The sequence below is a fragment of the Symphalangus syndactylus genome, chromosome X (genome assembly GCF_028878055.3).
Source record: "Symphalangus syndactylus isolate Jambi chromosome X, NHGRI_mSymSyn1-v2.1_pri, whole genome shotgun sequence".
In the NCBI taxonomy this organism is placed as follows: Eukaryota; Metazoa; Chordata; class Mammalia; order Primates; family Hylobatidae; genus Symphalangus; species Symphalangus syndactylus.
The window spans coordinates 62,888,554-62,899,387 of record NC_072447.2 but is presented as its reverse complement, the minus strand read 5'-3'; the positions used below and the strand labels follow the sequence as shown (position 1 = coordinate 62,899,387).

The 10,834-nt window shown below is 53.6% G+C and overlaps 1 protein-coding gene and 1 pseudogene across 3 annotated transcripts in view; both read left to right on the top strand.

Moving 5' to 3' along the window:
* The first annotated feature begins 392 nt into the window (after positions 1 to 392).
* On the top strand, positions 393 to 1,044 carry LOC129475610 (heat shock protein beta-1-like; annotated as a pseudogene).
* Positions 1,045 to 1,545: 501 nt separating this feature from the next.
* The window catches only part of CACNA1F (calcium voltage-gated channel subunit alpha1 F), a 28,277-nt gene continuing 18,988 nt past the window's right edge, over positions 1,546 to 10,834 (top strand). The window contains exons 1-14 of one of the 3 annotated variants that reach the window (XM_055267766.2): positions 1,546 to 1,681; positions 3,236 to 3,250; positions 3,621 to 3,726; positions 3,939 to 4,078; positions 4,318 to 4,460; positions 4,555 to 4,707; positions 6,532 to 6,728; positions 6,839 to 6,942; positions 7,841 to 8,031; positions 8,265 to 8,357; positions 8,465 to 8,558; positions 8,724 to 8,750; positions 8,899 to 9,059; positions 9,976 to 10,201. In XM_055267766.2, coding sequence (XP_055123741.1) covers positions 1,617 to 1,681; positions 3,236 to 3,250; positions 3,621 to 3,726; positions 3,939 to 4,078; positions 4,318 to 4,460; positions 4,555 to 4,707; positions 6,532 to 6,728; positions 6,839 to 6,942; positions 7,841 to 8,031; positions 8,265 to 8,357; positions 8,465 to 8,558; positions 8,724 to 8,750; positions 8,899 to 9,059; positions 9,976 to 10,201 — 1,715 coding nt within the window. In that variant the 5' untranslated portion in view covers positions 1,546 to 1,616. Of the gene's footprint in view, positions 1,682 to 3,000; positions 3,251 to 3,620; positions 3,727 to 3,938; positions 4,079 to 4,317; positions 4,461 to 4,554; positions 4,708 to 6,531; positions 6,729 to 6,838; positions 6,943 to 7,840; positions 8,032 to 8,264; positions 8,358 to 8,464; positions 8,559 to 8,723; positions 8,751 to 8,898; positions 9,060 to 9,975; positions 10,202 to 10,834 lie in introns of all 3 variants that reach the window. The other 2 variants (XM_055267765.1, XM_063634388.1) reach the window with 2 other exon arrangements.

Here is a 10,834-nt window from a genome sequence, read left to right as displayed (position 1 = left end):
AGGTCAGGAGTTCGAGACCAGCCTGGCCAACATGGTGAAACCCCCTCTCTACTAAAACGAGAAAAATTAGCCAGGCATGGTGGCACATGCCTGTAGTCCCAGCTACTCGGGAGGCTGAGGCAGGAGAATCACTTGAACTGGGGAGGCGAAGGTGGCAGTGAGCTGAGATTGCACCATTACACTCCAACCTGGGCAACAGAGCGAGACTCCGTCTCTAAATAAATAAATAAAGCAAAAGAAATCTATATAACCATTTCTTGAACAGCCGACGCGCGCCTGCAATCCCAGCAGTTTTGGAGGCCAAGGCGGGAGGATCACTTGAGGTCAGGAGTTTGAGACCGGCATGGGCAATACAGCAAGACACCATCTCTTAAAAAAAAAAAAAAAAAAAAAAATTGAGGCTTGTCCAAGCAGACGTCCCCAGCAGAGCCAGCCAGCATGACCGAGCGCCACGTCCCCTTCTCGCTCCTGCGGGACCCCAGCTGGGACCCCTTCCGCGACTGGTACCCGCACAGTCGCCTCTTCGACCAGGCCTTCGGGCTGGTCGCAGTGGTTGGGCACCAGCGGCTGGCCCGGCTAGGTGCGCCCCCTGCCCCCGCCGCGGTCGAGAGCCCCGCGGTGCCTGCGCCAGCCTACAGCCACGCGCTCAGCCGGCAGCTCAGCAGCGGGATCTCAGAAAACCGGCCCACAGCGGACCGCTGGCGCGTGTCCCTGGACATCAACCACTTCGCCTCCAACGAGCTGACGGTTAAGACCAAGGATGGCGTGGTGGAGATCACCGGCAAGCACGAGGAGCGGCAGGACGAGCATGGCTACATCTCCCGATGCTTCACCAGGAAATACACACTGCCTCCCGGTGTGGACCCCACCAAGGTCTCCTCCTCCCTGTCCCCTGAGGCCCCCATGCCCAAGCTAGCCACGCAGTCTAACGAGATCACCTTGGAGTCACGGGCCCAGCTTGGGGGCCTAGAAGCTGCGAAATCCGACCAGTCTGCAGCCAAGTAAAAGCCTTAGCCCGGATGCCCACCCCGGCTGCCGCCACTAGCCGTGCCCCCGCACCCACCTGTGTGTTCTTTTGATACGTTTATCTTCTGTTGTTCTCAAATAAAGTTCGAAGCAACCCAAAATTTAAAAAAAAAATTAGTTGGGCATGGTAGTGCACACCTGTAGTCCCAGCTACAGAGGCTGAGGCCAGAGGATCACTTGAGCACAGGAATTCAACGCTACTGTGAGCTATAATCACGCCACTGCACTCCAGCCTGGGTGACAGAGCAAGACCCTGTCTCTAAAAATAATAATAATAATTGATAATATTTTATCTTTTTTCCATAGAGATATTGCACATATATTAGGTTTTTCCTACATACTTCGAATTCCATATACTATTGGAAAATGACATCGTGTTTCTTATTTTAGTTTGACTGTTTGCTGCAGGTATATATTTGGTAAACATTTCATCTGTTGCCAGGCTCTGGCCTACAAATGTCCCATTTGCACCCCCACCACCACCCTGCCATACGACACTGTTATCGCCCCGCCCTGTGGCCTTAATCCCTCCAAAGCTGGGGGAAGAGAGGGGGGTTGTGTGCAGATGGCCCTTCAATCTCGAAAGGAAGATGTCGGCATCTGAAGGTGGGAAAGGTGAGAGAATCCCTCCATCCCTGCAGACCCTTGGAGCAAGGTAGAGCCCCTCTGACCCACTCATTGCCCACCCAGACCCCACCCCCAGAGAGCCTCTAGGGGACAAGAACCACATCACCCTGTTCCCCATCCCAGCCAGCCCCAAACAGCCTCTCTGCCACCAGAGCCCTAACGCTCAGCCTGACGCAGACACCATCCCCCATGGCCTCTCAGCCTCATCCACAGCCTTAGTTCCCAAAGGAAACCCAACCTCAGTCCTGGCTCTGACTCCTATCCAAACGCCCACCTGAAACCTAACACAAACTCTACCAGCCAGAAGGCAAACCCCTGTTAGAGTCTAAACCCCACCCCAGATACAGACCTAAAGTCACCTAACCTCAACCTCAACCCCGGGATGTCAATACTGTTAGTGATTGCAGTCTCTGACTTTCCGGAAAGTTCACAGACCCTTTAAAAAAAAAAAGAGAGAGAGAGAAAGAGAGAGAACACATACTTGATGGTGGTAGTAAGCCATGAGGGCTCTAGAATTAGACTGGGTGTGACTCCCCATTCAGCCACTTCAGCAAGTCACTTAACCTTTTCTTCTCAATTTTCTCATCTGCAAAATGGGAATAACACTATGTGCCAGGTATTCTTTTGATTCTGAACTCATTTAATCCTCATAACACCGCTATATTTTAGGTACTGTTATTATCATCCTTATTATACAGATAAGGAAACTGAGGCTCAAAGAGATTACATAATTTGCCCAAGGCAACACATAGCTACCAAGTGGTAAAGTCAGGATTTAAACTCAGGCAGCTTGTTTCCTCCAAAGCTGGGAATCTTAACCAGGCCAATCTACCGCCCCTCTGAGGCTGAAACGAGACCATGGGAACTGGAAGTGGCCTTAGCTGAAAACCCCAATGCAAAATTCAAGTCCCACTCAAAACTCAACTTCGACCCTAACCTGTATCCTAATTCTAATTCCAATTCAAAATACCCAGTCCTAACCCTTAGACAAAACTCCACGCCTACCTATATTTAAACCCCTCCGCACCCTAACCCAAAACCCACCACTCAAATTTAACCTTAAATTCACCCACCCCATGGCAATTTAAACTCTACCCCCAACTTAAACACCAAACCCTACTTCACTTGGAAATGTAATCTCACCTTCACTCCCCTATAAACTCTCACTCTAGCCCTAATCTTAATTCGAACACTCTTACTTCCCAGTCCTTAACCCAGCTACTCCCAGTTCTCCCTAATTTTCCATGCTCTTCTCTCCTTCCTTCAAACAGAGGGACAGGATCAGGTAGGAAGCAGCCACAATTGCCCCAATACCCTGTCCCTCCCTGACGCAGTTTCTCCATATAGACACCACCCCAGAGCCCAGTCCAGCCAATGGAGCAGGCCCTGGTCCCGAATGGGGGCTGTGCCCCGGGCCCCCAGCTGTGGAAGGTGAAAGCAGTGGGGCATCAGGCCTAGGGACCCCTAAGCGAAGAAACCAGCACAGCAAGCACAAGACAGTGGCAGTGGCCAGTGCCCAGCGGTCACCTCGGGCACTCTTCTGCCTCACCCTGGCCAATCCTCTGCGACGGTCCTGCATCAGCATCGTGGAGTGGAAGCATCCTGGAAGGCAGGGGCGGGGCCCAGGGGTAAGGGTCATCAGGGTACCAGGAGTAAAGAATTGGGTCAGGGCTGGAATAGAGGAGGTCTGAGGTCATCAGGGTCAAGAGTCAAGAACTGGACTGGGGGGTGGGTTCAGAAAGGCAAAGGTCACCAGGGTTCAAGAGTCAAGGACTGAATCACAGCAAGAGTTGGGGATGGTTAAGGTTTCCAGGAGGGACAAAGTCAAGGCCTTGTCAGGGCAGGGGTCGAGAATGCCAGGACCTGTCACCTTGGGCGTCAAGGGTCAGCAGTGGGTGGGAGGTCCCCAAGGGAGTGGGGGGGTTCCAATGCCACTCTGCCAGGGTCCTTGACTGTGTCCACCTGAGGCCCTTCGACATCCTCATCCTGCTGACCATCTTTGCCAACTGCGTGGCCCTGGGAGTTTACATCCCCTTCCCTGAGGACGACTCCAACACTGCCAACCACAACCTGGTAAGGCCCGCCCCGCCTCAGCCAGTTCCCAGCCAGATACAGCCCCAGTAGAGCTCACTCCTTCCAGCCAGACCCCGCCCCCTCTCTGACCCGGATGGCCCTGCCTGGCTCAGCCCCACCCTCGGTCCTGACTATGCTCCCCACTCCCCCGTCAAACCCCGCCTTCAAATAACTCCCCGCCTTCCCGCCCCGCCCCCCGGTCCCACCCCCAGGAGCAGGTGGAGTACGTATTCCTGGTGATTTTCACTGTGGAGACGGTGCTCAAGATCGTGGCCTACGGGCTGGTGCTCCACCCCAGCGCCTACATCCGCAATGGCTGGAACCTACTCGACTTCATCATCGTCGTGGTCGGGTGCGCGTCTGCGGGAGGCACCCCACCCTAGTCGCCTTCCTACCGTCAGGCCCGCTGAATTCTGGGCTCAGGAAAGCGACTCTTTCAGACCGCCCCCATTCGGCAGCCAGAATCAAGAATATTATTAAAACCCATTTCTATTTCTAGTTACGGGACTTGTGCTTTTCTGAGAAGGTTAGGGTGGAGGGGGGAATCCCAAGGCCTGACCTCCGCCTCCCTGCCCGGTGCTTCCCCATCAGGCTGTTCAGCGTGCTGCTGGAGCAGGGCCCCGGACGGCCAGGCGACGCCCCGCACACCGGGGGAAAGCCAGGAGGCTTCGATGTGAAGGCATTGAGGGCGTTTCGGGTGCTGCGGCCACTGAGGCTGGTGTCTGGGGTCCCGAGTGAGTGGCACATCCCCCGAGGTCGGAGGTGGAGGGTGGGGATGGGGCTGAGCTGACCCCGCCCTTATTTCTGCCTCCCCCTCCCTCTCCGCAGGCCTGCACATAGTGCTCAATTCCATCATGAAGGCTCTGGTGCCGCTGCTGCACATTGCACTGCTCGTGCTGTTCGTCATCATCATTTATGCCATCATTGGGCTCGAGCTGTTCCTTGGACGAATGCACAAGACGTGCTACTTCCTGGGATCCGGTTAGTCGGCCCGCCCCTCCTAGGCAGAACATGCCCCCTCCTCTGGTTCCTAGATCCAATGCTGCACTCAGGGAAACCCACTGAAATGCACAAGATTCCGCCCCCAGGCTCAGGTTCCATCCCCAGATAACCAAGTCCCACCCATATATTCAAGACTCTGCCCTAAATCAGACTACAACCCCACCTCGCTAATAGTTCCGCCCCATCACAAGACTGTACCCACAGGCTAAGGTCCTGCCCCGCACTTAAGACTTAAGTGCAAGTGCCCTGCCCCTAAGACAAGACTCTGCGCCTGTAATCCCAGCACTTTGGGAGGCCGAGGCGGGCAGATCACGAGGTCAGGAGACCATCCTGGCTAACACGGTGAAACCCCGCCTCTACTAAAAAAAATACAAAAAATTAGCCCGGGCGTGGTGGCAGGCGCCTGTAGTCCCAACTACTCGGGAGGCTGAGGCAGGAGAATGGCGTGAACCTGAGGCTGAGGCAGGAGAATGGCGTGAACGTGGGAGGCGGAGCTTGCAGTGAGCCGAGATACGCCACTGCACTCCAGCCTGGGCGACAGAGCAAGACTCCGTCTCAAAACAAAAACAAACAAACAAACAAACAAAAACATAAAAAATAAAAACAAAAAAACCCTGCACCTTGGCTCGCGCCTGTATTCCCGGCATTTGGGAGGCCGAGGCGGGAGGATCACTTGAGCCCAGGAGTTCGCGACCAGCCTGTGCAAAATAGTGAGATCCAGTCTCCAAAATAATAATAATAACAAATAAAAACAATTTTAAAAAACTTTATCCTCGGCTGGGCGCCATGGCTCACGCCTGTAATCCCAGCACTTTGGGAGGCCGAGGCAGATGGATCACTTGAGGTCAGGAGTTCGAGACCAGCCTGGCCAACGTAGTGAAACCCCATCTCTACTAAAAATACAAAATTGAGCCGGGCGTGGTGGTGCATGTCTGTAATCCCAGCTACTCGGGAGGCTGAGGCATGAGAATCACTTGAGCCTGGGAGAAGGAGGTTGCAGTGAGCTGAGATCGGATCACACCACTGCACTCCAGCCTGGGCGACGGAGGGAGACTCAGTCTCAAGAACAAAACAAAAACAAAAACAAAAACAAACAAAAAAAAGCTTTATTCTCTACCACTGGTCTCATACACTTAGACCATTTACCCAGTCCCCAGCCCATGCCTTGCCCCTCCCCCATTTTCAAGAGACCCGTCCAAATTCACATGACTCCGCCCCCAGGCTCTTGCCTCATTGTTATTTACCAGACTCCACGCCAGGATTTAAATCCCTGTTGGTGGGATCCCTAGCTTCCCAGTGGTTCAGAACACGGAGCTCACAGGGTTCTGCCCTAGAAGTGGAGCTAAGTGTTGCCTTAGAAAAATCTAGGACTGGCCGGGCACGGTGGCTCACGCCTGTAATCCCAGCACTTTGGGAGGCCGAGGCGGGCGGATCACAAGGTCAGGAGTTTGAGACCAGCCTGACCAATATGGTGAAACCCCGTCTCTACTAAAAATACAAAAAAAATTAGCCAGGCATTGTGGCACACGCCGGTAATCCCAGCTACTCAGGAGGCTGAGGCAGGAGAATTGCTTGAACCCGGGAGGCGGAAGTTGCGGTGAGCCGAGATCGTACCACTGCACTCCAGCCTGGGCGACAGAGGGAGACTCTGTCTCAGAAAAAAAAAAAAAGAATGAAAGAAAGAAAGAAAAAGAAAAGAAAAATCTAGGACCCAAGTCGAGCTTCCTAAGTGGGCGGGGCTTCAGGGTGGCAGCGACTGAGAGTGGGCCTGCTTCGAAGACCCAAGCTCCAGTCTTCCTGCAGACATGGAAGCGGAGGAGGACCCATCGCCCTGTGCGTCTTCGGGATCGGGGCGTGCGTGCACGCTGAACCAGACTGAGTGCCGCGGGCGCTGGCCAGGGCCCAATGGAGGCATCACCAACTTTGACAACTTCTTCTTCGCCATGCTGACAGTTTTCCAGTGCGTCACCATGGAAGGCTGGACCGATGTGCTCTACTGGGTGAGGTGGACTGTGGGCACAGAGCTCAAAGGCTGCACCTGCCTTTCCTCCCTGACACTCACGCAGGAGTGTCTGCCTACCCTGAGGGATGCATGCCTTTCTCTCCCCAGATGCAAGATGCCATGGGGTATGAACTGCCCTGGGTGTACTTTGTGAGCCTTGTCATCTTTGGGTCCTTCTTCGTCCTCAACCTTGTGCTTGGCGTCCTGAGTGGGTGAGAGACCTACTTCCCACCCCTCAACCACTGCCCGCTTCTTTGTGCCTGGCAAACTCCTAGGCATCCTTCAAAACCCATCATTCAAAACTCCTTCATTCAATCATGAGCATCTATTGTACGTGAGGCACCATTTTAGGAATGGAACAAAAGACAAAAATCTCTGCCTTCCTGGTATTACATTCTGATGGGGAGAGACAGAAAGTAGCAACATATGCAATAAAATAAGTGTGTGCATTTATATATTGGCACACACATATATGTAGTGTTTTATATGGAATGTGTACTGTGGAAAGAAAGGAAAGATAAAAGATAAGAATGGAGAGATCTTGAGATTATAAATAGGGATGTCAGGAAAGGCTGTCTTGACAAGGTGTTATTTGAGTAAAAATGTGAAAGAGGCGAGGTGCAGTGGCTCATGCCTGTAATCCTAGCACTATGGGAAGCCAAGGCAGGAGGATGGCTCGAGGTCAGGAGTTCGAGACCAGCCTGGGCAACATAGTGAGACCTCATCTCTACAAAAAATGAACAAAAATAGCTGGGCATGGTGGCGCACACCTGTAGTCCTAGCTACTCAGGAAGCTGAGGTGGGAGGATCACTTGAGCCCAGGAGGTCGAAGCTGCGGTGAGCTATGATCACAGCACTGCACTCCACCCTGAGTGATAGAGTGAGACCCTGTATCTGGGGAAAAGGAAAAAAAAAGAGATGAGGTGGGTGCAACATGTGGTTATCTGAGGGAAAAGCATTCCAAGCAAAGAGAATGGTCAGTGCAAAGGCCCTGAGGCTAGAATGTGCTTGGCATATTCAAATTTAGCTAGGAGGCTAGTGTGGCTGGAGTGATGAATGCAAGGTGTTCAGATTGGCTCCTCCCCCCAGCCCTCTATCCTCCTCCCTCAGGGAGTTCTCCAAGGAGAGAGAGAAAGCGAAAGCTCGGGGGGACTTCCAGAAGCAACGGGAGAAGCAGCAGATGGAGGAGGACCTGCGGGGCTACCTGGACTGGATCACTCAAGCCGAAGAGCTGGACATGGAGGACCCCTCCGCCGATGGCAACCTTGGTTCTATGGCTGAAGAGGGCCGGGAGGGCCATCATAGGCAACTCCAATCTGGCCATTCCCTGCATGCCTTAGATGTGGTCTGCCCTCCTGAGACCCACCCAGGCCTGATCTGCAACAACTCTAGCCCCAGCCCCCAAGTTATGGCTCAAAATGCAGAATCAAGACCAGCCTCAGCTATAAAGACTCCAAATGACACCCCTACCCTAGACATGGCCCTAACCCTGCCCCCAGTATGTCCTCCCTAATTGTCCTTTCTCTCCCTGCAGGGCCACAGCTGGCCGAGCTGACCAATAGGAGACGTGGACGTCTGCGCTGGTTCAGTCATTCTACTCGCTCCACACACTCCACCAGCAGCCATGGTGGGGGTCCAGCCAGGCTGGGGTGGGGGTGGGTAGGCAGAGGTGAAAGCCAAAGGTTGGACCTCAGGGTATTCAGGTCCTGACCACTATCCCCACCTTGCCTACAGCCAGCCTCCCAGCCAGTGACACCGGTTCCATGACAGAGACCCAAGGCGATGAGGATGAGGAGGAGGGGGCTCTGGCCAGCTGTACACGCTGTCTGTGAGGGCCCCCAGCCCTTGACCCAGCCCAGAAGCCAGTCCAAACCCTGACTCTAGTCCTTTCTTTAGCCTCAAGCCTCGACCTCAGTCCTTGACCTCTGACCCCAGCCACTGACACCCCTTCTGCCCTTTATGACACCCACCTCCCATCCCCCTTCTTTTTCAGAAACAAGATCATGAAAACCAGGGTCTGGTGAGTTGGGAAAGTTGTGTGAATCCTTGACTCCATGACTTTGAAACCCCCAACCTCCAAGCCCTCATGACCTTTGGGATCCCCCACCTGAGCCCCCCAGGGCAGGCTTAGGTAGGTGATCTCAGCCTGTGGGCTCCCCTTCCCCCAGCCGCCGCCTCCGCCGAGCCAACCGGGTCCTTCGGGCACGCTGCCGTCGGGCTGTGAAGTCCAATGCCTGCTACTGGGCTGTGCTATTGCTCGTCTTCCTCAACACGCTGACCATCGCCTCTGAGCACCACGGGCAGCCTGTGTGGCTCACCCAGATCCAGGGTACACCCCCAGCCTGCCAGTCGTCTCCCCTAGCTTCCTGTTCTTTCTACCCCAGAAGCTTAAATCCAGGACCTCTAGGGCGCCTCAGCCCCCAAGACACTGCCTTCCCCCCTACTCAAATAAATCCAGAGCCCTTAGCCTGTCCCATTCCACCTTGTAGCTTATACAGGTAGCACTTGCTTTCTCAGCACTTTCTCAGCACCTTTCTTTATGTGTACTGACAATTTCTTCACCACAACCTTATGCAAATTAAATACTAAGGCATAGAACACTGAGCACCAAGGCACTGAGGGTTTAAGCGACTAATCTTGGGACCCAGCTAGTGAGTGGCAGAGCCAGAATTAGAACCCAGGCAGCCTGGCTCCAGAATCCAGGCTCTTACCATCACACTGTCTGGAAAAGTTCTCCACATCTGCAAAATGGAGATGATAGATAGTAGTATCCACTTCATGAGGCAGCGAAGAGGAATAAATGATGTAAAGTGAAAAGTGCTTAGGACATTGTATGGCCCACCATGTAGCTAACACTTTATAAGTGTCAGCTCTTACTACTGTTCATTATAATCTCAGCCCCAGCCTGAATACTGAGCACATTTCTAACCCATAACCCACAAACCAGCCCCGGTCCCAAAGAAACCCTAGACTCTAACTCTACTTGTGAATTTGGGTCTTCTGGAATCATAGGTGCTGACTCTGGCCCCCACCCCGACTCTGCCCCTCATCCCCATCTCCAAGCCCCTCAGAACTTCACCTACTCTGACCTACAAACTCACCCCAATCCCTAGCCCTAAGCCTTCCCTCAGCCAGCACCTGGTCTGATACCAGCTACCCCGGGTCACCCCATGGTCCCTAGTTACCTCCCCACATGTCACCACGGAAACTGGCCAGACCGATCATCCCTGCCCCTCTCCCCACAGAGTATGCCAACAAAGTGTTGCTCTGTCTGTTCACGGTGGAGATGCTTCTCAAGTTGTATGGTCTGGGCCCCTCTGCCTATGTCTCTTCCTTCTTCAACCGCTTTGACTGCTTTGTGGTCTGTGGGGGCATCCTAGAGACCACCTTGGTGGAGGTGGGCGCCATGCAGCCCTTGGGCATCTCAGTGCTCCGATGTGTGCGCCTCCTCAGGATCTTTAAGGTCACCAGGTTTGTATTAGGGAAGGGGGAAGACTAGGGCCCCAAACACAGCCTCAGCGCCCCCACCCAAGCTCCAATGATAACTTCATCTGCTTCACCATTCATTGAGCAGACATCCATTGAGTGCCTGCTATGTGCCAGGCACCCTACCAAGCCCTAGGGAAACACCAGGAATCAAAGCAGACACAAGTTCCTGTCTTCATCCACTGGGAAGAATGTCTACTCCATTTCCATTGCCTTCCTCAACCTCAACTCCTGCTCTAATGTTTTTCCCCAACCCTGTCTCCGATCTCAATGCCATACTCATTCCCAGCCCAAACCCCATCCCAACCCCCAACGACAATACCATCTCTGATCCCAACCCCCAATCACCAGTCACCTATGAGCCCATTTACAACCCTAACACCCATTCCCAAGCCCAACCCCACCTCCCACCTCATCCCTAACTCCCAGCCCCATCCCTGTCACTAACCACCAACCATAATAGCATCCTCAATCCCCAAAGAGAACTCCCACGTCCCTAACCCTTAACTATCACCCTATCTTCAACTGCAACTCCATTTCCAGCCTCAGCCCCAGTCTCATCCCATCCCCTCCTCTATCCCAGCCCTCAACCACAACTTATCCTTAACTCCATCCCCA